The 21,548-nt window shown below is 51.3% G+C and overlaps 2 protein-coding genes and 2 non-coding genes across 5 annotated transcripts in view; all 4 read left to right on the top strand.

Moving 5' to 3' along the window:
* Positions 1–140: 140 nt before the first annotated feature.
* ARL5C (ARF like GTPase 5C) lies at positions 141–13,232 on the top strand. Its single transcript, XM_065532201.2, is given in 9 exon segments — positions 141–271; positions 7,889–7,938; positions 8,511–8,547; positions 8,549–8,569; positions 11,023–11,153; positions 11,249–11,265; positions 12,350–12,433; positions 12,959–12,980; positions 12,983–13,232. Coding segments are annotated over 9 exon segments (612 nt in total). The 3' UTR covers positions 13,102–13,232.
* Positions 13,233–19,281: 6,049 nt separating this feature from the next.
* TRNAC-GCA (transfer RNA cysteine (anticodon GCA)) lies at positions 19,282–19,353 on the top strand. Its single transcript has one exon. It is a non-coding gene; the product is annotated as a tRNA-Cys (tRNA).
* A 694-nt stretch (positions 19,354–20,047) lies between these two features.
* Positions 20,048–20,119, top strand: TRNAC-GCA (transfer RNA cysteine (anticodon GCA)). Its single transcript has one exon. It is a non-coding gene; the product is annotated as a tRNA-Cys (tRNA).
* An 833-nt stretch (positions 20,120–20,952) lies between these two features.
* Positions 20,953–21,548, top strand: part of PLXDC1 (plexin domain containing 1) — an 87,928-nt gene continuing 87,332 nt past the window's right edge. For both annotated transcript variants that reach the window (XM_074019470.1, XM_015437892.4), the window contains exon 1: positions 20,953–20,996. The gene's annotated coding sequence lies outside the window, so the exon portion shown is untranslated. The remainder of the gene's footprint in view (positions 20,997–21,548) is intronic.

Here is a 21,548-nt window from a genome sequence, read left to right as displayed (position 1 = left end):
GGCTGCCTCCCAAGCCTGCTTCTTTGTCCTCGCCACATAGTCATCAGCCTAGGCACCTGGGAGCTGCTGATATGCAGGGGGAATTGAAGGGGTGGGTGCAGGAAGAAGCTGTGCGCTGAGTCGTTGACTCAAAAGGGAAGATGATCCTTCGATTTTGGCCCTCTGATGCCCACTGCTTGAGCAGTCCTGGCTCCGCACTGGCCCTGAGCCCCTTCACTTACCTCTCTCTCCACAAGTACAGCCAGAGGCAATGGGAAGCTGGTGTTGCTTGGTGGGTGAGATCCAGACCCATTGGTGCAATGTGTCTTAAATACACATGATTGTTTTTCTGCTCTTGTGGCCTGGCTGTGTCCCAACACCTCAGGAGAGGGAGGGGCTGAGCTTCTGGCTCCACTAATGCCCCCCTTGTTCCTGCTAACCAGCTTTGGGGGCAGGTCAGAGATAATCAGGGATTCTGTCAGTCCTCGACTGAAAGTCAGCAGATGAACGTACCCATTCCTGCCATCCCTAGCTGGCAGGATGTGGACTTCTGACAGTTACTGCAACCACCTGTGTCCTGCCTCACACAGTACCCTCAAACTATTTCCCCTCCCTGCTGGTTCTTTTTATTTTTCTTCTTTTTTTTTTGAGATGGAGTTTTGCTCGTTGCTGAGGCTGGAGTGCAGTGCCGCGATCTCGGTTCACTGCAACCTCCGCCTCCCAGGTTCAAGCAATTCTCCTGCCTCAGCCTCCCGAGTAGCTGGGATTACAGTCGTGTGCCACCATGCCCAGCAAATTTTTGTATTTTTAGTGGAGACAGGGTTTCACCATGTTGGCCAGGCTGGTCTTGAACTCCTGACCTCAGGTGATCCACCTGCCTTAGCCTCCCAAAGTGCTGGGATTACAGGCATGAGCCACCACGCCCACCCTGGTTCTTGTTTTTGCGCAGGTGGCCGTGGAGGATTAAAATTCCTGAGTCCACTACCGGAGTGCTAAGGCCCAACATGAATGACTGTGTGTGTGTGTGCACGTGTGTGTAGGGCAAAAGACATCCCCCAAGACCCTACAGATGAGGAGTTAGTGGATCAAAGGAAAGGGGAACTGGGCAGGCCCAGAGGTCAAGTGGCTGACCCCAGTTCCCTGGGGAGCCAATGGCAAAGTTTATGAGAGCCTAGTCCCTGCCTCCTAGCATAGTGCATTTCCCACTGCCTTCCTACAGAATCATTCATTCCTGTGTTTATTCCTTGAACAAACGTTTATTGAGCACCTCCAATGTACCAGGCACAAGTCTACGTAGGGGCCATAGATGATTTCAGTACAGCATAATGTACTCTCTGCTGTGGGAGCACTGGGTACTGTGGGAACCTGAAAGAGGGGTTAGTCCCATAACCTGGGGAGGTCAGCTGAGGCTTCCTGGTGGAGGTGAGGCTTGAGTAGAATCTAGAAGCATGGTTGGCAGACAAATGGGGGAAATGTTCAAAGCAGAGAAAGTAGGGGACATGCATGACATATTCTTGGCACCTCACCAGCAAAGTGTGCTCTCAAGGTGGTGGCCAGAGAGGGATTGGCAGGAGCAGGTCACAGTGGGCCTTGAGTCATGTTAAGGAGTTTAGACTTTGTCCTGAAGCTTGTGCGCAGAAATGGAAGGACTGTAAGCAACTAGCATGATTGCTTTGTTTGCAGTTTGGCGCATAGATTGGAAGGCCTAGCTTGGAAACAGCTGTGATAATCCAGGTGAGAAAGGAGGGTTTGCCTTAGGCCACAGCAGTGGGACGGGAAGGGAGGCAAAGAGGCCAGGGACATCTAGCAGTTAGATGGCCGGGTTTGGTGGCTCACGCTTGTAACCCCAGCACTTTGGGAGGCCGAGGTGGCAGGATTGCTTGAGTCCAGCAGTTCTGAGACTAGTTTATGCAACATAGTGAGACCGACGTTTTCACAAAAATTTTAAAAAATTAGCTGGATGTGTAGTCCCAGCTACTCAGGAGGCTGTGATAGGGAAGCTGAGGTGGGGAGGATCTCTTGAGCCCAGGAAGTCAAGGCTGCAGTGAACTATGATCACACTACTGCACTCCAGCCTGGGCAACAGAGCAAGACCCTGTCTCAATAAATTAAATAAATAAATAAATGTTAGAATCTTGAGCTCTTGGAGAGCAAGTGGAGGCAGCTGATAAGAGAAAGGGAGGTGAGGCCGGGTGCAGTGGCTCACACCTGTAATCCCAGCACTTTGGGAGGCCGAGGTGGGTGGATCACGAGGTCAGGAGTTCAAGACCAGCCTAGCCAACATAGTGAAACCCCATCTCTACTTAAAATACAAAAATTAGCCAGGCGAGGTGGCAGTGCCTGTAGTCCCAGCTACTCGGGAGGCTGAAGCAGGAGAATTACTTGAACCCGGGAGGCGGAGGTTGTGATGAGCTGAGGTCGCACCACTTCGCTCCAGCCTGGGTAACAGAGGGAGACTCCGTCTCAAAAAAAAAAAAAAAAAAGAGAGAGAGAGAAAGAGAGGTGGCCAGTCTGGCCAACATGGCAAAACCCTGTCTCTACTAAAATACAAAAATTAGCCAGGTGCAGTGGCACACGCCTCCAGCTACTCTGGAGACTGAGCAGGAGAGTCGCTTGAACCCAGGAGGCGGAGGCTGTGGTGAGCCGAGATCACACCACTGCACTCCAGCCTGGGTGACAGAGCAAGATTCTGTCCCCCCCAAAAAAAAAGAAAAAAGAAAGAAAGAAAAGGAGGTGACTGCTGATGGTGGTCTTTCCAGTAAAAGCAGGTAAAAAAACCAAATAAGCTAGGGGCAGAAGTGATCAGTCCATCTTTGGTCAAAGTGGGTTTGAGGTGCCTGTGGGACATTCAAGAAGAGAAGCAGAGGCTGGGAGCAGTGGCTCATGCTTGTAATCCCAGCACTTTGGGAGGACCAGGTGGGCAGATCAACTGAGGTCAAGAATTCGAGACCAGACTGGGCAACATGGTGAAACCTCATCTCTACTGAAAACACAAAAATTACCTGGGTGTGGTGGTGGGTGCCTGTAATCCCAGCTATTCTAGAGGCTGAGGCAGGAGAACTGCTTGAACTCAGGAGGCGGAAATTGCAGTGAACCAACCTGCCACTGCACTTCAGCCTGGGTGACAGAGCGAGACTCTATCACAAAAAAAAAAAAAAAAAAAAAAAAAAAGAGAGAGAGAGAAGAGGAAAAGACAGCTGGGTATATGGTCTGGAGCTCCACAGAGAGGACTGAAGTGGAGTCTGATGTTTTGAATCAAGGTCAGGTATTATTAACTCCAGTTTACAAAGTTCATAGAGGTTAAAAACTATTTGACCACAGTTACACAACCATGGGGCAAGGATTTGAACTCAGACATATGGATGTCAAGTTCAGTGGTGCCTTTGACCCCCCCAAGTTCAGTGCTAATTCCTTTGCCCCAGGATGCATCAGCTTCTGCAAGGGTGGGGGCTGGGGGTTTGGGAAGGAGGAAGCAGGTGTCTGAGTGTGTTTGTGCCCCATGTGCCTTCTGCCTGAAATTGCATTTGCAGGTTGGGCGCGGTGGCTCACACCTGTAATCCCAGCACTTTGGGAGGTCGAGGTGGGTGGATCACTTGAGGTCAGGAGTTCGAGACCAGCCTGGCCAACATGGTGAAACCCCATCTCTACTAAAAATACAAAAATTAGCCGGGTGTGGTGGTGGGCGCCTGTAATACCAGCTACTTGGGAGGCAGAGGCAGGAGAATCACTTGAACCCAGGAGGGAGAGGTTGCAGTGAGCTGAGATTCAGCCACTGCACTACAGCCTGGGCGATGGAGGGAGACTCTGTCTCAAAAAAAAAAAAATTGCATTTGCCTGGAACTTGCAGGAAGGGCATTTCTAGCTGGCTTGGAGATAGTGAGATTCTTGTTTCTTGGTAATCAGATGTTCTCAACTAACGCTGGCTACACCATCAGCAAGTCAGTGGTTGTCCATGTGTGAGGATTTCGACAACCATGAAGTCAGCTGAGACCCTGCAGGAACCGAGGGACTGAGGACTCCTGCTACCTGGGACCCTTCGTTTCCTTCCCTGACTAGCTACTCCTGTTTTTGCAGTGGATTCTCTCCCAGAATAAGATGATGTGGGAGAGGCCCAGGTCCTAGGTGTGGCTTAAGGTTTCCACTTTTCTACACTAAAGAGAACTAAGCTGAGGCCACCATGGTCCAGGGACAAGGGGCTGTCCCTTGTATCTTGGAGAAAAATTTTGTCTTAGCTCCAGTAACCTTTTTGTGTCCAGAGTTGGCTTCTGCTGGTGGGGTTCCTGGTCTCGCTGACTTCAAGAATGGAGCCTCAGACCTTCCCGGTGCGTGTTAACAGCTCTTAAAGATGGCACAGACCCAAAGATTGAGCAGCAGCAAGATTTATTGTGAAGAGCCAAGGAATGCAATAGAACTGAAGCTTCCATAGCGTGGAATCGCACCCTAGTGCGTTGCCACTGCTGGCGGGGAGGTGGCCAGAGTTTATTCCCTTATTGGCCCTGCCCATGTTCCGTTTCTGTCCTATCAGAGTGTCCTTTTTTCAGTCCTCCCTTCGATTGGCTACTTTTAGGATCCTGCTGATTGGTGCGTTTTACAGAGTGCTGATTGGTGCATTTTCCAGAGCGCTGATTGGTGCGTTTTACAGAGCACTGAATGGTGCATTTTACAATCCTCTTGCTAGCCATAGAGCACTGATTGGTGCGTTTTTACAGAGTGCTGATTGGTGCATTTTGCAATCCTCTTGCTAGCTACAGAGGGCTGATCCGTGCATTTTACAATCCTCTTGTAAGACAGAAAAGTTCTCCAAGTCCCCACTCGACCCAGGAAGTCCAGCTGGCTTCACCTCTCATTTTATTCGAAGAAGGGTGCCTTGCTTTCCTTCTAAATCAGGGCTTCCTACTGTCTTTCAGAGGTGTGTGTGTGTGTGTGTGTGTATCTGTTTCTCCCTCTACATCACAAGCTCCATAAAGACACAGACTGGGAATGGGAGCAGTGGCTCATGCGTGTAATCCCAGCACTTTGGGAGGCTGAGGAGGGAGACTGAGTCCAGGAGTTGGAGACCAATGGTGAAGCCCGTCTCTACAAAAAAAAAAAAAAAAAAAAAAAAAAAAAAAAAAAAAAATTAGCTGGGAGTGGTGGCTTTCACCTCTAGTCCCAGCTACTCCGGAAGCTGAGGTGGGAGGATCACTTGAGCCTGGGAGGTTGAGGCTGCAGTGAGCCGTGATCCCGCCACTGGACTCCAGCCTGGGTGACAGAGCAAGATTCTGTCTCAAAAAAACAAAACAAAACAAAAACATGAAGACCCGGACTGGGTCTGTTTTGTCTACTTCATGTGTTTCCTGGCTCATATTTGTCAAATGAATGAATAAATGAATGAATGCTTCTTTTTTTTTTTTTTTTTTTTTTTTGAGACGGAGTCTCGCGCTGTCACCCAGGCTGGAGTGCAGTGGCCGGATCTCAGCTCACTGCAAGCTCCGCCTCCCGGGTTCACGCCATTCTCCTGCCTCAGCCTCCCGAGTAGCTGGGACTACAGGCGTCCGCCACCTCGCCCGGCTAGTTTTTTGTATTTTTTTTTTAGTAGAGACGGGGTTTCACCATGTTAACCAGGATGGTCTCGATCTCCTGACCTCGTGATCCGCCCGTCTCGGCCTCCCAAAGTGCTGGGATTACAGGCTTGAGCCACCGCGCCCGGCCGAATGAATGCTTCTTAAGATCCGGGTCCTGGGCCTCAAAGTGGAGGCAGATCTTCTTGTCTGTTTTTTTCTTTTCTTTTCTTTTTCTTCTTTTCTCTTTTAACTATATATTTTTTTAATCAGGCAACTTCCCGAGCCAGAGTATACTCAGAGAGATCTCCTGTCTTTGTCTGTTTACTGAAGTGTTTCCAGCTTGCAGAGTATTACTTTCAATTCTGCAAAGAGGAGGTGGGGAGGGCAGCATGCACTAAGAGGTTCCTCCCCCCATCCCCCTGCCCCCAGGAAACAGATGGTAAAATGCTTAAGACACTGCTGCTTCCCTCAGCACCCTCGGTGTCCCAGCCCCCAGCCCCAGACTTGGCTCCTTCTCTGCTAAGGCTGAAATGCAATCAGCCCAGATGGGCTTTGGCAGTCAACTCTATCCTTCTAACTCTGGGCACTAAATTGTGTGGGATGAAAGTCTGTATTTAGTGAGCTATTTTCCTTCTTCCCACAAACTTCCCAGCCTTCCTCAATCCTCTTAAACTTGTGTTCCCATTCCTTTTTCAATATTCCAAGTGCCATTTCTCAGGCTGTAGCTTAACTCATTCTACATCAGTCTGATAGCAACACATTCCTCCTGTGTGCCGGGCTCCGGACCAGGCAGGGAGTGCGGGTGTCATACGCTGGTTAACAAGATATGAACCCCACCCTCGGACTCACAGTTGATGGGAGGAAACAGACTTGCCGGTCTATAATCCCAGTGTAGGGAAAAGCCCCATGTAGCTGGAGAACCAAGCGAGGGCTGGGGAAGCAGGTGGCTTTTATGGCAGGGGAGCTAAAAGGTCTCAGGCATTCTCTTTTCTGAGAAGGTGAAAGGCACTCAAGGAGGAAATGCAGAAGCAAAGGTACAGTCAGAAAGAGCTGGGCATGTGTAGGCAGGAACCAGTAGATGCAGAGCCTGGGAGATAAACCTGCCGAGGCAGGTGCGGTCTGTTCGTGGAGGCTCTTGAATGTCAGATCAGTCAAGTGGAGACTGATCTGAATCCAGTGAGCAATAGGGAGCCATTGAAGGTTTATGAGCTGGGGGATTTACAGACCCTGAGCTGTGCTTTAGGAAGATTAATAGGGCCATAGAGAGGATGCCCTGGGAAAGGAGAGCTAGAGGCAGGGAGACCAGTTAGAGTTGTTACCTTAATGGAGGGTCGTTACCTTAGTGGAGGCTGTAGGAGGGCAGTGCAGTGGGGTGGAAGGAGCTGGCTCCCTGGTGTGTTGGCTGGATCTCCTGCTAACCACCTCCGCAGCCTGAGGGCGCGTTGCCTTTTAGACTTCTCTTTTTGTTATCAGTTCGTTTATTTATTTATTTATTTATTTATTATTTCCCCCCCCAGCTTAAGCAAAGGAAGAAATTCACAAGCAACAACAGAAAGCTCCCCCTTCCATACCCTCCTCAGATCTGGCCTCCTGGTTCTCTATTGGCTCATGTACTCCTCTGCCAGGTATCTGGGGCCTCTCTGCAGGGTCTCCAGCTGGAGGATCTCTCTTCATGTTCCATCCTTGTCTTCAGGTGCCCACTTCCGGGGATCAGGAAGCTGTGCCTGGGCAGTGGGTTTGTCAGTGAATTGCAGGAGCACTGATTTATCCTAGAAGTTGCCAAGCACCAAGGGGAAACCCTGCCTTTCCCCAGGAGAACACACTTTGAGTGGGCCCCCAAGACCCACGCTAGTGAACCGACTGAAGATCTGTGGAGGGTTGGAATATTCTCCCAGCTCAGAGAGGATCGGTGAGCTCTGTCTGTACTACACAGCTGTAGGTACAGAAAGTGGGTCGCCTGGGGTTTTGCTTCAGTCTAGTGCCCTAGACATGGCACTCAGAGAAGGGAGAGCTGGGATCCGGTTCCGGGCACAGTGCGAGTCTCCGCTGATTTGCGGTGGTGCATCCCACCCGGATAACTGTGGAGTTTTCCCAGGGCGAGGGGGAGAACTGGAGCTTGAAACTCCCATATTCCTTGCACCTCTCGGGCCCTGGACAGGCAGCTCTTAGTCACTGGGGTGTCCATAGCGCCCGCGAAGGGCCAGCGTCCCAGAGGGTTCCCAGGTCAGGTTGGTGACGCGTGGGGCTTCCCTAACTTCATAGGCAAAGCCTGCCAGACCCTCCCCCGGGGAGCGGAGCTCCGAGCACCAGGGCCGACTCCGCTCCTGAGGCCGCTGAGCCCTCCTGCACCTGTCCGGCCCGGGAAGTGCCATAGGACAGCTGATCGCCAAGTTAATGAGCATCTTCGGGAACCAGGGTAAGGGGCGCACAGGGCATCCAAGCGAGCGCTTTGATCTCGCTCTCTTCTGGGACTCCTCTGATCTGGGGTCAGACGCACTGGGGACCTCGGGCTCCGAGGGTCTTATATGGGCGCTCCTCGACTGCCGCGCGGCCTTCCCTGCCCCCGTCCCTGCCTGCTCCTCTTGGATCCTCGCGCTTTGGTGCTCCCCGGGACGCAGGGCTGGGCAAGCCTCCTTTCTCCCCGCTAAACGGCGCCAGCGGCGCGGATGGGGGGCTGCTGCGGGTTTCCTGCGACTGCGACTTCGCGTTCGGCTCTTTCTCCAGACACCGTCTCGCGGCAAGCCCAGAGGCGCCCCGGGCCTTTCAGACTCTTCTAGAATGTGAAGGGAGGTGGGGGCTCAGCTGTCTTTTCCACCGTCCCGGAGTGGGGCAGGTGTCAGGGCTGGGTAGGAAGCAGACACGCTAAGGTGGGCAGAGGTCCCCAGCATGCGGGGAGCGCTATCTCCTTCCTGGGAGGTCTGGTGGGGGCACACAGTCCCTTGGCCATCGGATTTGGCCCTGACGCTGCCCTTCCTCGGATGCTTCCAGAGCAGAAGGTTATCATCATGGGACTGGACAATGCGGGAGAGCACCATTCTCTACCAGTTGTAAGTGACTTTCGGGCGGTGAGGGTAGAGGGCTGGGCCTCCCACCAGACTGACAGGCATGGGGACCAATCACTAGAGCTCTTCCCTGGGTTACAGGGCTCCTCTGTACCCGGAGGAGTGATTGAGAACGCTGCTTGGACCTTCCTAGTACTGCGGCTCCTCGGCCTGGCATTCAAATCCTGCACCGTACGGGCAACCCTAGCTCCCACTGCTTTCCTCCATCTTCCCGGGGCCCCTGCCAAACCCAGCTCCAGGCCTGCCAAGTGTCCCAACCTGCCTTCCTGGTCCTCGCTCCCTCTAGCGGCAGGTCGCCCCTTTCTCACCCCTGTCCCCTCTGTCAGTTAACTTTCTTTCCCTTCTTCAAACCCAAAGGCTCACTGAGTCTCTGTAGCTCCTGGTCTAGAAGCCTGGCACGTATGGGTGGGGCTGAGTAAATACAGATCGCAGCTTTCCCCGATATTCGCTCTCTGGATGGCACCTCTCCCATTTTAAGCCTCCAAAGTACTTTACCTAGGATAAGCTTTTCCATGAAAAAGTAATACATGTAAATGATTTTTAAAAAGCATGAAGGAAAATTTCAAACAATGGAGGAATACACAGTGAAAAGTAAGTTTCCTTCTCGCCTCTAGCTCCTAGTTTTCCTCCTATTGTAACTTTGCGGTAACTTTTCAGAAACATTATTTACATATAAAAGCATGTGTATGTTTTCTATGTCACTTTAAACAAAGCACCTCTCTGATGTCCTTCACTGTGTCTATTTTTCTAAACTTTTGCTTCTCAAAGTGTGGTCTACAGACCAGTCACATAGGCATCACCTGAAAGCTTATCAGAAATGCAAAACCGTGGCTGGGCGGGTCGCTCACACCTGTAATCACAGCACTTTGGGAGGCCGAGGTGGGCGGATCACCTGAGATCAGGAGTTCAAGAGCAGCCTGGCCAACATGGTGAAACCTCGTCTCTACTAAAAATGAAAATTAAAAAATAAATAAAATTTAAAAAAAGGGCTGGGCACGGTGACTCACGCCTGTAATCCTAACATTTTGAGAGACCGAGGCGGGTGGATCACCCGAGGACAGGAGTTCGAGACCAGCCTGGCAACATGGTGAAACCCTGTCTCTACTAAAAAAAAAAATTAGCCGGACGTGGTGGCACATGCCTGTAATCACAGCTACTCTGGAGGCTGAGGAAGGAGAATCACTTGAACCCGGGAGGTGGAGGTTGCAGTGAGCCGAGATCACACCACTGCACTCCAGCCTGTGCAATGGGAGCGATACTCCATCTCAAAAAAAAAAAAAAAAAAAAAATTAGCTGGGCATAGTGGCACGCGCCTGTAATCCCAGCTACTCTGGGAGGCTGAGGTAGGAGAATCGCTTGAACCCAGGAGGCGGAGGTTGCAGTGAGCTGAGATTGCGCCACTGCACTCCAGCCTGGGCGACAGAGACTATATCTCAAGAAAAAAAGGGGGCCGGGCACGGTGGCTCATGCCTGTAATCCCAGCACTTTGGGAGGCAAAGGCAGGCGGATCACGAGGTCAGGAGATCGAGACCATCCTGGCTAACCTGGTGAAATCCCGTCTCTACTAAAAAAAAAAAAAAAGTACAAAAAATTAGCCAGGCGTAGTGGCAGGCGCCTGCAGTCCCAGCTGCTCGGGAGGCTGAGGTAGGAGAATGGCATGAACCCAGGAGGTGGAGCTTGCTGTGAGCCGAGATCACGCCACTGCAATCCAGCCTGGGTGACAGAGCAAGATTCCATCTAAAAAAAAAAAAAAAAAAAAAAAAAAAAAAAAAAAGAAGAAGAAGGAAAGAAATAATGCAAAACCGTGGCCGGATGCGGTGGCTTACACCTGTAATCCCAGCACTTTGGAAGGCCGAGACTGAGGCGGAAGAATTGCTTGAACCTGGGAGGCGTGATTGTGCCTACACTCCAGAATGGGCGACAGAGTGAGACTCTGTCTCAAAAAGAAAAAAAATAATAATAAATAAAGAAAGAAAGAAATGCAAAACCCTGGGCCCCAGCCCAGACTCATTGGGTCAGAACCTGCATTTTGACAAAACTCTCAGGTGATTCAACTGCATGTTAAAGTTTGAGGAGGCTGGGCTCTGTGGCTCATGCCTGTAATCCCAGCACTTTGGGAGGCCAAGGCAGGAGTTCAAGATTAGCCTGGGCAACACAGTGGGACCCCATTTCTATAAAAAGGAAAAAAGATATAAAGTTTGAGGAGCCTGCTTGAAGATGTTTCCCATCTCTGGGGTCCAAGCCAGGACAAGGCTTGGTCTCACTCCTGTCTTCATTCCCCAGGGCCCAGCACAGGGTCTGGCTCCCAGCAGGTGCTTGGTGAACCTGGGTGGACTTGTTCTGAGTTAGATTCAGCCTGCTTTGGGAGTAGAGCATTTGGGGGCCAGAGTTGGCAGTAGGCTGGACTGAGCTCTTGGTGCCCTCTCCTACCTCCCCAGCTTGACCAATGAGGTGGTCCATACGTGTTCCACCACTGGCAGCAACATGGAGGAGATCATTTTGCAGAAGACCCACTTCCTCATGTGGGACATAGTGGGGCAGGAGGCTCTGAGTTTTATCACCAACACCTAGGTGAGGAGGGCACCAGGGCTCCAAGGCAGCTGTATGATGTCAGACAGTCATGTAACCTCTCTGAGCCTTGGTTCCTCAACTTGTGAAATAGAGATTATAATAATCGGCAGGTTGCTGTGGCTCACGCCTCTAATCCCAGCACTTTGGGAGTCAGAGGCGAGTGGATCACCTGAAGTCATAAGTTCAAAACCAGCCTGGCCAACATGGTGAAACTCCACCTCTACTGAAAATACAAAAATTAGCTGGGCGTGGCGGCAGGTGCCTGTAATCCCAGCTACTTGGGAGGCTGAGACAGGAGAATTGCTTGAACCTGGGAGGCAGAGGTTGCAGTCAGCCGAGATCGCGCCATTGAAACTCCAGCCTGGGTGACAGAGCAAGATTCTGCCTCAAAAAAACAAGTTATATATATACATATATATAATGATCTCCCTGAGTTGTTGTGAAAATTAAATAACAAACCAATATGTAATGTATATATGTCAGATACTCAACACAGTGCAGTGCCTGCCTATTAACATGTTTGAATACTCCCTGGCAGCTGCTGGCAGCTTTGTTTGATGCACTGGATGGGGTAGGCCCCCTGTCTATAGGGCCTTACCTTCTTACTCCAGCAGGAGTAGAATTCAGTGGTTTAATTCCTGAACTGAGACAGAGTTGGGTTCCATTTCCAGCACTGCTACTCACCAGCTGTGTGGTCAAGAGCAAGATAGGTAGCCTCACGGAGCCTCAGTCTCTTCATTTGTAAAATGGGGATACTAACAGTACCAAGTCCACAGGGTTGTGATGAGGCCTAAATGGAGTCACGAACACCAAGTGCTTATGTAGCACAGCCTCAGCCTCTGCCACACAGCCAGAGGTGTGCTGTTCCCATGTCTGGATAGAAAAGACAATTACAGGCCAGGTGTGGTGACTCGCGCCTGTAATCCTAGCACTCTGGGAGGCCGAGGCAGGAAGGTGACCTGAGGTCAGGAGTTTGAGACTATCCTGGCCAACATGGCGAAACCGCATCGCTACTAAAAATACAAAAATTAGCCAGGTGTGGTGGCACGTGCCTGTAATCCCAGCTGCCAAAGACAATTATAATGGAAGCAGGGTGGTGAAATCTTGAGGCTGCATGGTTTCATTTATCTGATGCTGGCGTCTGGGCAGTGCAGAGATGGGGGAAACATGTTTACCATAGAGAAAGCCTGCCAGTTCGTCATCCTTGTGATTGACAGCACGGACCGGGATCGGCTGCTGACTGCTTGAGAGGAGCTATATAAAATGCTGGCCCATGAGGTAAGCCCCCTACAGTTGGGAGAGGGCCCAGTGGTACTAACTGTGTGTCCTCAGGCTGGTCACTTAGCCTCTCTAAGATTAATTCCTGGTGTCCCAGTTTCTGAGAGTCTCTATACCAGCAGCATGAGGAGGCCTGGTTTGTGCCTGATGAAGGGCATCAGTACCCTCAGTGCAATTGACTATAGAAGCCAGAGTTGCTGGTTCAAGTTCGAACTCCATTTTTCATTCACTGTGGGCCTTTGTACAAGTGACTTCACCTCTCTAATCCTCAGTTTCCCCAAGTATAAAATGAGGAGGATCATGAATTCCCACCTATGGGATTGTCATAAAGAGGCTTTCCATGAGCTGCTGGTGTCATTTGATGTGGTTGCTACCATTGTGGCAGAGCCCCCATCTCTGCCTCATCCAGGCATGGGCCTCTGTTGCTGGGACAGTGGGAGAGGGAGCCAGAGAGCACCTGTGAGGCAGTAGGAAGGAAGGCTGGGCCCTAGCAGGCTGACTGGGGCTGGGCTCCTCTATCCACAGGCTCTGCGGGATGCTTCAGTCCTGATTTTGCCAATAAGCAGGACGTGAAGGACTCTGTGAGGACGGTGGAGATCTCCTATTTCCTTCCTCTCAGGACCAGCAAAGGCCACTGTGATCCTGTACCCTCACCGGAGAAGGGTTAGTGGCTGCCCCACCTGGATCTCCAGGCCTGGCTGAACCAATGGATGACTGACCATCAGAACCCTTCTTCTGCCTCTCTCCTGTGAGAATCTGGCTCACAGTTGGCTCCTGGGCCAAGCCAATTGGGCATCTCCCCACAGGTGAGATGTGGTGGGTAAGCCACGAGCAGACAGCATCCCTGCTCTCAGGGGCTTGTTCTAGTGGAGAGAGAGGTAGCACTCCACCACCTAAACGCAATAATCTTTTTTTTTTTTTTTTTTTGAGGCAGAGTTTTGCTCTTGTCGCCCAGGCTGGAGTGCGGCCTCAGCTCACCGCAACTTCCGCCTCCCACGTTCAAGCGATTCTCCTGCCTCAGCCTCCTGAGTAGCTGGGATTACAGGCGCCCGCCACCACGCCTGGCTAATTTTTATATTTTTAGTAAAGATGGGGTTTCACCATGTTGGCCAGGCTGGTCTTGAACTCTTGACCGCGGGTGATCCACCGGCCTCGACCTCCCAAAGTGTTGGGATTACAGGCATGAGCCACCATGCTTAGCCGCCATAATCTGAGGTGCTGAGAAGTGATGTGCAGAATCCCACTGGATACCAGAGATGGAGGGGAGAGGGATAGGTCTGACTCAGTTCTGGCCTCTCCTAAGAGGTAACTTTTGAGTTGAGACCTGAATGAAGAGAAGGAGACAGCCACAGGGAGACCTGGGGAACAAGTCTTCCAGGCAGAAATCATTGACTCGTTCTGACCTTCAGGTTTTTTTTTTGTTTTTTTTTTTTGAGACGGAGTCTTGCTCTGTTGCCCAGGCTGGAGTGCAGTGGCGTGATCTCGGCTCACTGCAAGCTCTGCCTCCTGGGTTCACGCCAATCTTCTGGCTCGGCCTCCCAAGTAGCTGGGACTACAGGCGCCTGCCACTACACCTGGCTAATTTTTTTGTATTTTTAGTAGAGACAGGGTTTCACCATCTTAGCCAGGATGGTCTTGAACTCCTGACCTCATTATCCGCCCACCTCGGCCTCCCAAAGTGCTGAGATTACAGGCGTGAGCCACCATGCCCTGCTTAGTTTCTTATCTGTAAGTAGGAGGTTCATTATACCTCCCAGAGTTCTGTAGAGTAAATGACACCATTCAGTCCACAAATCTTTCTTGAGCACCTCCTTTGTGCAGGGTACTGTTCTAGGCACTGGAGAAACAGCAGTGAGCAAAACAGACAAAAATCCCTGCCCTCATGGAGCTTACTTTCCAGTAGGGGAGGCAGATGGTGAACAGGAAAGATATATAGTCAGTTAGAAAATGATGGCTGGGCACGGTGGCTCATGCCTGTAATCCCAGCATTTTGGGAGGCCGAGGTGGGCAGATCACCCGAGGTCGGGAGTTTGAGACCAGCCTGACCAACATGGAGAAACTCCGTCTCTACTGCAAGTACAAAAATTAGCTGGGTGTCGTGGAGCATGCCTGTAATCCCAGGTACTCAGGAGGCTGAGGCAGGAGAATCGCTTGAACCCCAGAGGCAGAGGTTGCAGTGAGCCGAGATCGTACCGTTGCACTCCAGCCTGGGCAACAAGAGTGAAACTCCATCTAAAAAAAAAAAAGAAAGTGATAAATGACTTGAGCAAGGAGTTTGAGAAAAGCCTTGGCAACAGAGCAAGACTCTGTCTTTACAAAAAAAAAAAAAAGCTGGGTGTGGTGGCACACACCTCTATTCCTAGCTACTCATGAGGTTGAGGCAGGAAAATCACTCAAGCCCAGGAATTTCAGGCTGCAGTGAGCTCTGACCATGTTGCTGCACTCCAGTCTGGGTGACAGAGCAAGATCCTGTCTAAAAAAAAAAAAAAGTGGTAAATGATAAGGTGAATAAAGAGTAAGAAACACAGATTAGGCCAGCATGGTGGTTCGTGCCTGTAGTTCTAGTTACTGGAGAGTCTGAGGCAGGAGGATGGCTTGGGGCCAGGAGCTGGAGTCCAGCCTGGGCAACATATCCAGACTTCCATTTCCAAAAACAAAAACAAAGAAAAGAAAAGGGAGATTGGAAGTGTGTGGAGGGAATGCTGCAATTTTAGGCAAGTTACCTGACAAGGGACACTGAGCAGATAGCTACTGAGTAATCACCTGGAGGATTTGAAGGAGCTGGGCCACGTAGAAAGGGCCTTACATCAGGCCTGGAAAGTTTTCCTTTCCCCTTACTTGTCAAGCGGAATCACAGCAGGCTGGACACACAGGTATCTCTTTTTTTTTCGAGGGAGGGTCTCACTCTGTCACCCCCCCAGGCTGGAGTACAGTTGTGCAAACATGGCTCACTGCAGCTTCAACTTCTTGGGCTCAAGCGATCCTCCTACCTCAGCCTCCCTAGTTAGGACTACAGGCGCACACCACCATGCCCTGCTAATTTTTGTATTTTTGTAGAGAGAGGGTTTTGCCACGTTGCCTGTGGCTGGTCTCAAACACCTGGGTTCAAACGATCCCCCTGCCTCGGCCTCCCAAAGTGTTGGAATTACAGGAGTGAGCTACCATGCCTGGCCCAGGTGTGTTTTACTGAAGAAGGGGAGACTTTAGGCAAGGGACCACACGTTTCTGGCAGTGTCCTTGCCACCCCCTGGGTCAGGAGAACCCTCTTCCACAACCCACAGTCAGTTCAATCAGCATTCTTTTTTTTTGAGACGGGGTCTCGCTTTGTTGCCCAGGCTGGAGTGCAGTGGTGCGATCTCGGCTCACTGCAAGCTCCACCTCCTGGGCTCAGGCCATTCTCCTGCCTCAGCCTCCGAGTAGCTGGGACTACAGGCGCCCGCCACCACGCCCGGCTAATTTCTTGTATTTTTAGTAGAAACGGGGTTTCACCATGTTAGCCAGGAGGATGGTCTCGATCTCCTGACCTCGTGATCCGCCCGCCTTGGCCTCCCAAAGTGCTGGGATTACAGACGTGAGCCACCGCGCCCGGCCAGCATTTTTTTTTTTTTTTTTTTTGAGACAGCGTCTCGCTCTGTCACCCAGGCTGCCAGGCTACAGTGCAGTGGCTCGATCTCGGCTCACTGCAAGCTCCGCCTCCTGGGTTCACGCCGTTCTTCTGCCTCAGCCTCCCGAGTAGCTGTGATTACAGGCGCCTGCCACCATGCCCGGCTAATTTTTTTTTTTGTTGTATTTTTAGTAGAGACGGAGTTTCACCGTGTTATCCAGGATGCTCTTGATCTCCTGACCTCGTGATCTGCCTGCCTTGGCCTCCCAAAGTGCTGGGATTACAGGTGTGAGCCACTGCGCCAGGCCACTTTATTGATTGATTGATTGATTGTGTGGAGTTTCACTCCTGTTTCCCAGGCTGGAGTGCAATAGCATGATCTCGGCTCACTGCAACCTCCGTCTCCTGGGTTCAAGCGATTCTCTTGCCTCAGCCTCCCAAGTAGCATGCGCCACATGCCCAGCTGATTTTTGTGTTTCTAGTAGAGACGGGGTTTCTCCCTGTTGGTCAGGCTGGTCTCGAATTCCCGGCCTCAGGTGATCCACCCGCCTCCGCCTCCCAAAGTGCTGGGATTACAGGCGTGAGCCATTGCGCCTGGCCCAATCAGCATTTTCTAAATACCCTCTGTGTTCCCTGTGCGGTGCCAGACCGAGGCTGAGGATGATACAGAGATGACCAAGGCTCCACCCATGCGCCTGAGTTGTTTACAGTCTAATGGGGGAACTCGCGTAGGGAACCTCTTTCTGGCACACATCACCGTGAAGAATCCTTGGCCAAAGACACAGCTAAGGGGCCGAGCAAGGTGAGTCTCCAGGCTCCTTCCTCAGAGAAGCCCTCCCCGACTCTCAGGCATCCAGAGGCCTCTGTATATTTCCTTTATCACTGCATGTAATTATAGAATTATGTGTCTGACCATTTGTTTAGTATCTATCTCTTCCATCAGACAGTTAGCTTCAGGGGCATGTCTGCCTTTTCACCAGTGACTCCAGAGCCTTGCACAGTACCTGATGCACAGCAGGTACTCAAGTCAGTTTGTCTCTGTTAATTGAATGATTGGATGTAACTTTGCTTCCTGCACCCAGTCTGCTTTGGGAAAGGGCTGGGGACTTGAAGGCCATCATTCTCTTGGGATAGGCTGACCCCTCCTGTTCCTCCCTCCCTGCAGGCTGCCTGCTGCACTCCAGTGGATGCAATCTCCGGCCGTTGCTAACTGATGTTCCAGTCTGAGGCCAATCAGAAACTTTGGGGTTTTGCATGGTCAACATGGGTGGAAAATCAAGTGGCTATTTATTACTTTTTTATGGTTCTCTGGTGGGAGCAGTGGCTGCTATGGACAGTGAGATTGACACCATTCTCCCAACCCGTTGCTGAGAATTGGACTGCATACCTTGGATTCCTGCAGACAGCACAGCGGAATAAGCTGCCCCTCACCATGGCCACAGGCATCCTTCTTGGAGATGTCAGGGAAATGTTGGATATGTTGCAGAATTAGGGAGTGGAACCCTCTCCCTCTCCTCAGCCCTCAACCTCTCCGTAGGAATAATGTGTGTGTTAGGGGGCAGATTAAGAGACCCCTGAGGCCGGGCACGGTGGCTCATGCCTGTAATCCCAGCACTTTGGGTGGCTGAGGCGGGAGGATTACTTGAGGTCAGGAGTTGGAGACCAGCCTGGCTAACACGGTGAAACCCCGTCTCTACTAAAAACATAAAAATTAGCTTGGTGGTGGTGCACGCCTGTAGTCCTAGCTACTCGGGTGGCTGAGGCAGAAGAATGGCTTGAACCCGGAAGGTGGAGGTTGCAGTGAGCCGAGATTGTGGCCCTGCACTCCAGCCTGGGTGACAGAGCGAGACACCATCTCAAACAAAACAAAACACAAAAAGTAACCAGACGTAGTGGCAGGAGTCTGTAATCCTAGCTACTAGGAAGGCTGAGCCAGGAGAATCCTTTGAACCCGGGAGGCGGAGCTTGCAATGAGCTGAGATCCGGCCACTGCACTCCAGCCTGGGCGACAGAGCGAGACTCCGTCTCAAAAAAAAAAAAAAAAAAAAAAAAAAAAAAGACACCCCTGGAATTGGTTTTCATTTCCTCAAACCCACCCCCACCCTCAGGCTTTTTGGCCCCTCAGCCATTTTTGTCACATTCCCTTTGGGCACAGGAGATTCTAGAAAGGTGGAGAAGGTGGGCTCAAGGGGAAGAGGGTAGAGGCAAAAACCGTAAGGGGAAATGCAGGAGGACAGGACGTCCCAGATAGGGACAGCCCTTTGCACTGCAGAGATTCCACTCCTCGTCTTTCCATTCCCTCTGAGATGCTGACTCTGACCACAGTTCTTGGACTTTAAGCCACTCCACAGCATCCCCTTCACTTCTAGTGTCCTTCCAATGTGAATCTCACTCCTCCCAAATATACCGGATTCCTACAGGGGCTGCTTATTTTGTCTTTGTGCAACGATTTTTTTTTTTTTTTTTTTTTTTTTTTTTGGAGTCTCACTCTGCCGCCAAGGCTGGAGTGCAGTAGTGGCGCGATCTCGGCTCACTGCAACCTCCGCCTCCCGGGTTCAAGCGATTCTCCTTCCTCGGCCTCCCGAGTAGCTGGGACTACAAGCGCGCACCACCACGACCTGCTAATTTTTTGTATTTTTAGTAGAGATGGGGTTTCACCATGTTGGCCAGGATGGTCTCGATCTCCTCACCTCGTGAGCCGCCCGCCACGGCCTCCCAAAGTGCTGGGATTACACGCGTGAACCACCGCGCCCAGCTAGGATTTAAAAAATATATATACTGTATTAGGATTTTTATAAGTCTGTAATAAATGCTATTGAAAACTGTTCACCTCTTACTTCTGCCTTCTCGAACTCTGTTCCTCAAACTGGCTTTTGGTTTGAGAGAAGGGGAGGAGCGACTCTGGGGCTGGAAAAGTCCAGGAGACAAGGTGGAGAGTCTGTTAATCTGTACATCCCTAGACCTGGGGCGATGCTGGGGACAGTCCTTTTCTCAAGCCAGTTAGTGGACATCTGGGGGAGAGTCTAGGCACGGATATAGAGGACCCAAGATTCCTTAATCTAGTTGTTTTTCCGAAAGCGTGACTGTGGAGGAAGAACTTAGGAGTTCTAGCCATTCCCACTGTATTTTGTGTTGTTTTCAATAGGTATCCAGACGCAACCCACAGATTAAAACTTTAAAGGAAAGTGAAGGCCACACCCCTATTCCGTAGAAATTTATTCTAATGAGAACTGTGTGGCGTGGTGGGGGTATAGCTCAGTGGTAGAGCATTTGACTGCAGATCAAGAGGTCCCCGGTTCAAATCCGGGTGCCCCCTTTGCGTACGTAAGTTTTAGTGTTTTGGCCTCCGGAGGTCTCCTAAAGAGTTTCTGCACAGATGGAACGGGAGGGAGTCTCGGGCCCTGCCACCATCTTTTCTTTTGCAGGCGAGTGAGGATGGGTTCTAGCCCCTGCCAGTGGCTCGGCCTGCGTGTGCATCCCAGGGTGGAATGCAGTACGAGTGAGGGCTAGGAGCTCAGGGGTGACCCTTGGAACACGGTGCGGGTGGCTCAACCTCGCAATGGCAGGGCGGAGGCGGGCGCACCCCCAGGTCAGCCTGGCCAGTGACCCCGACGGCTCTTTCATGGCGGGAGGGAGGCTGAGTTTCTAAGGGCTGGGCTGGAGAAGACAGACCGGGAGAAGCCGCGTGAGCATGTGCGAGGGAGAAAGAAGCTCCCAGACGTGGCAAGGGGGCTTCTGCAAGGCAGGAGCGTAGGACACCCCCGAAGTGAAATATTCCTAGAGACTCCTTCCACACCCCACGAATATATTTTCTTACACCGCCAGTGCGAATCTTCAGCTCAGAGCTTCAGGAAACAACCCCTGCTTCCAAGTGAGTCATTTTTCTGGGAGTTGTATTTTTTCCATTTCTTGTAAACGTCTTATCCCATTTCCACTTCCCTTCGGGAACTCCACACAGCGCCTGCGCAGCAATAGCACTAAAAGACAACCTGCGCTTGCTCACTGGCAGAGGGGGTATAGCTCAGTGGTAGAGCATTTGACTGCAGATCAAGAGGTCCCCGGTTCAAATCCGGGTGCCCCCTCTTTGACCTTTTTCGAGATACTAAAGTTTTTGTCCCCGGTGTTGATTTTTCCTGAGCTGTTTGCTTTTTCTCCTACTGGCAGACGAGGAGCAGTGAGGGACTGCAAGGAACTGGGGATTCAACAGCACTGGCTCTCAAAATGTGGTCCTGGGATTACCTGGGTACGCTCTGCCCTCATCCCAGACCTAGTGAATTAGAAACTTGAGGGTGGAGTCCAGAAATCTGTGTTTTCATATACGCTCGCCATTGCTTGAGTCTAGCAGTTGGAAGCTGCAGTGAGCTATGATCGCAGCACTGCACTCCAGCCTAGGCAACGTTCGAGAACCTGTCTCAAAAAACAAACAAAATAACACACACACACACACACACACACACACACACACACACACACACACACACACACACACACACACACACACACACACACACACACACACACACACACACACACACACACACACACACACACACACACACACACACACACCCCTCCAGGTGATTACGATCTCAAAGTCTAGAGCCTTACATTAAAATTTAAACATTTGCTTTCAGCCTGAGCTCTTCTTGTAAGACAGACCACGAGGTACCCCAGATGGAGGAATGTGCAAAGACGCCGGGGCTGGAACTGGAATCCGTCCCGGGACCTCTCACCTTGACCTCAGGGAAGGCAGGAGGTCGGAGACAGGGGGTGGGCAGGCCCGGGAAAGAGGAAACCCACAGGACGAGAGGGTTGTGGCTCGTCACGTGGCCACTTGAGGGCAGCAAGAAGCCGCAGCTGGAGGCAGTTGCCTATCTGATCCTGTTTGAGAGTCCGCCAAGTTGGGATTTAAATTAGACTTCAAGAAGAATTTACAGACCGGCCTTGCCTTGTTCTATGGTAAGCGGACATTGGGTTTAGGGCTGGAGGAGGTAGTCTCTGGGAGTCTGGGCCCGGCGGAAGGAGTAAGAGATTAGAGAGCCTTTAGTTGTTCCCTTTCTTAGGTCTTTTTTTTTTTTTTCTTAACCTCAGTGCCACGGAATCTACCTCTTCATCCCACAGTGTACCTTCTCCTGTCCCCACCTGTATCCCTCCTCCTGGAAAGTTTCTCCAATGGCGCTCAGCGTTCACACCCTTCCTCTCTGCCGTTTTCTAGTCCCTAGGCCCCAGCCCACTAGAAGCCAGGGTGCCCCCTCACCCCGTCTCCCACTCTCCAGCGCCCCAGCTCCTTGCCGTCACAAGAACCAAGTAGGTCAGGGGAGGCAAGAGGCACCTCCGTGTCCTGACCTGATTCCTTGCCGTCTATTAAATATCCTACATTGCGGGTATTTTTATTCTGTCCTGGAAGAAAAAATAAAAAGATGATCTGTCCCCAGAGCCTGTGAGAAGGTGGTGGCAGGTGGGGTGAGCCGTTTCCTCGTCTGGGGCTGGCTCTGAAGATTGATTGGGTCT

Source organism: Macaca fascicularis, chromosome 16 (assembly GCF_037993035.2).
Source record: "Macaca fascicularis isolate 582-1 chromosome 16, T2T-MFA8v1.1".
In the NCBI taxonomy this organism is placed as follows: Eukaryota; Metazoa; Chordata; class Mammalia; order Primates; family Cercopithecidae; genus Macaca; species Macaca fascicularis.
This window is presented reverse-complemented; position numbering and strand designations above follow the sequence as displayed.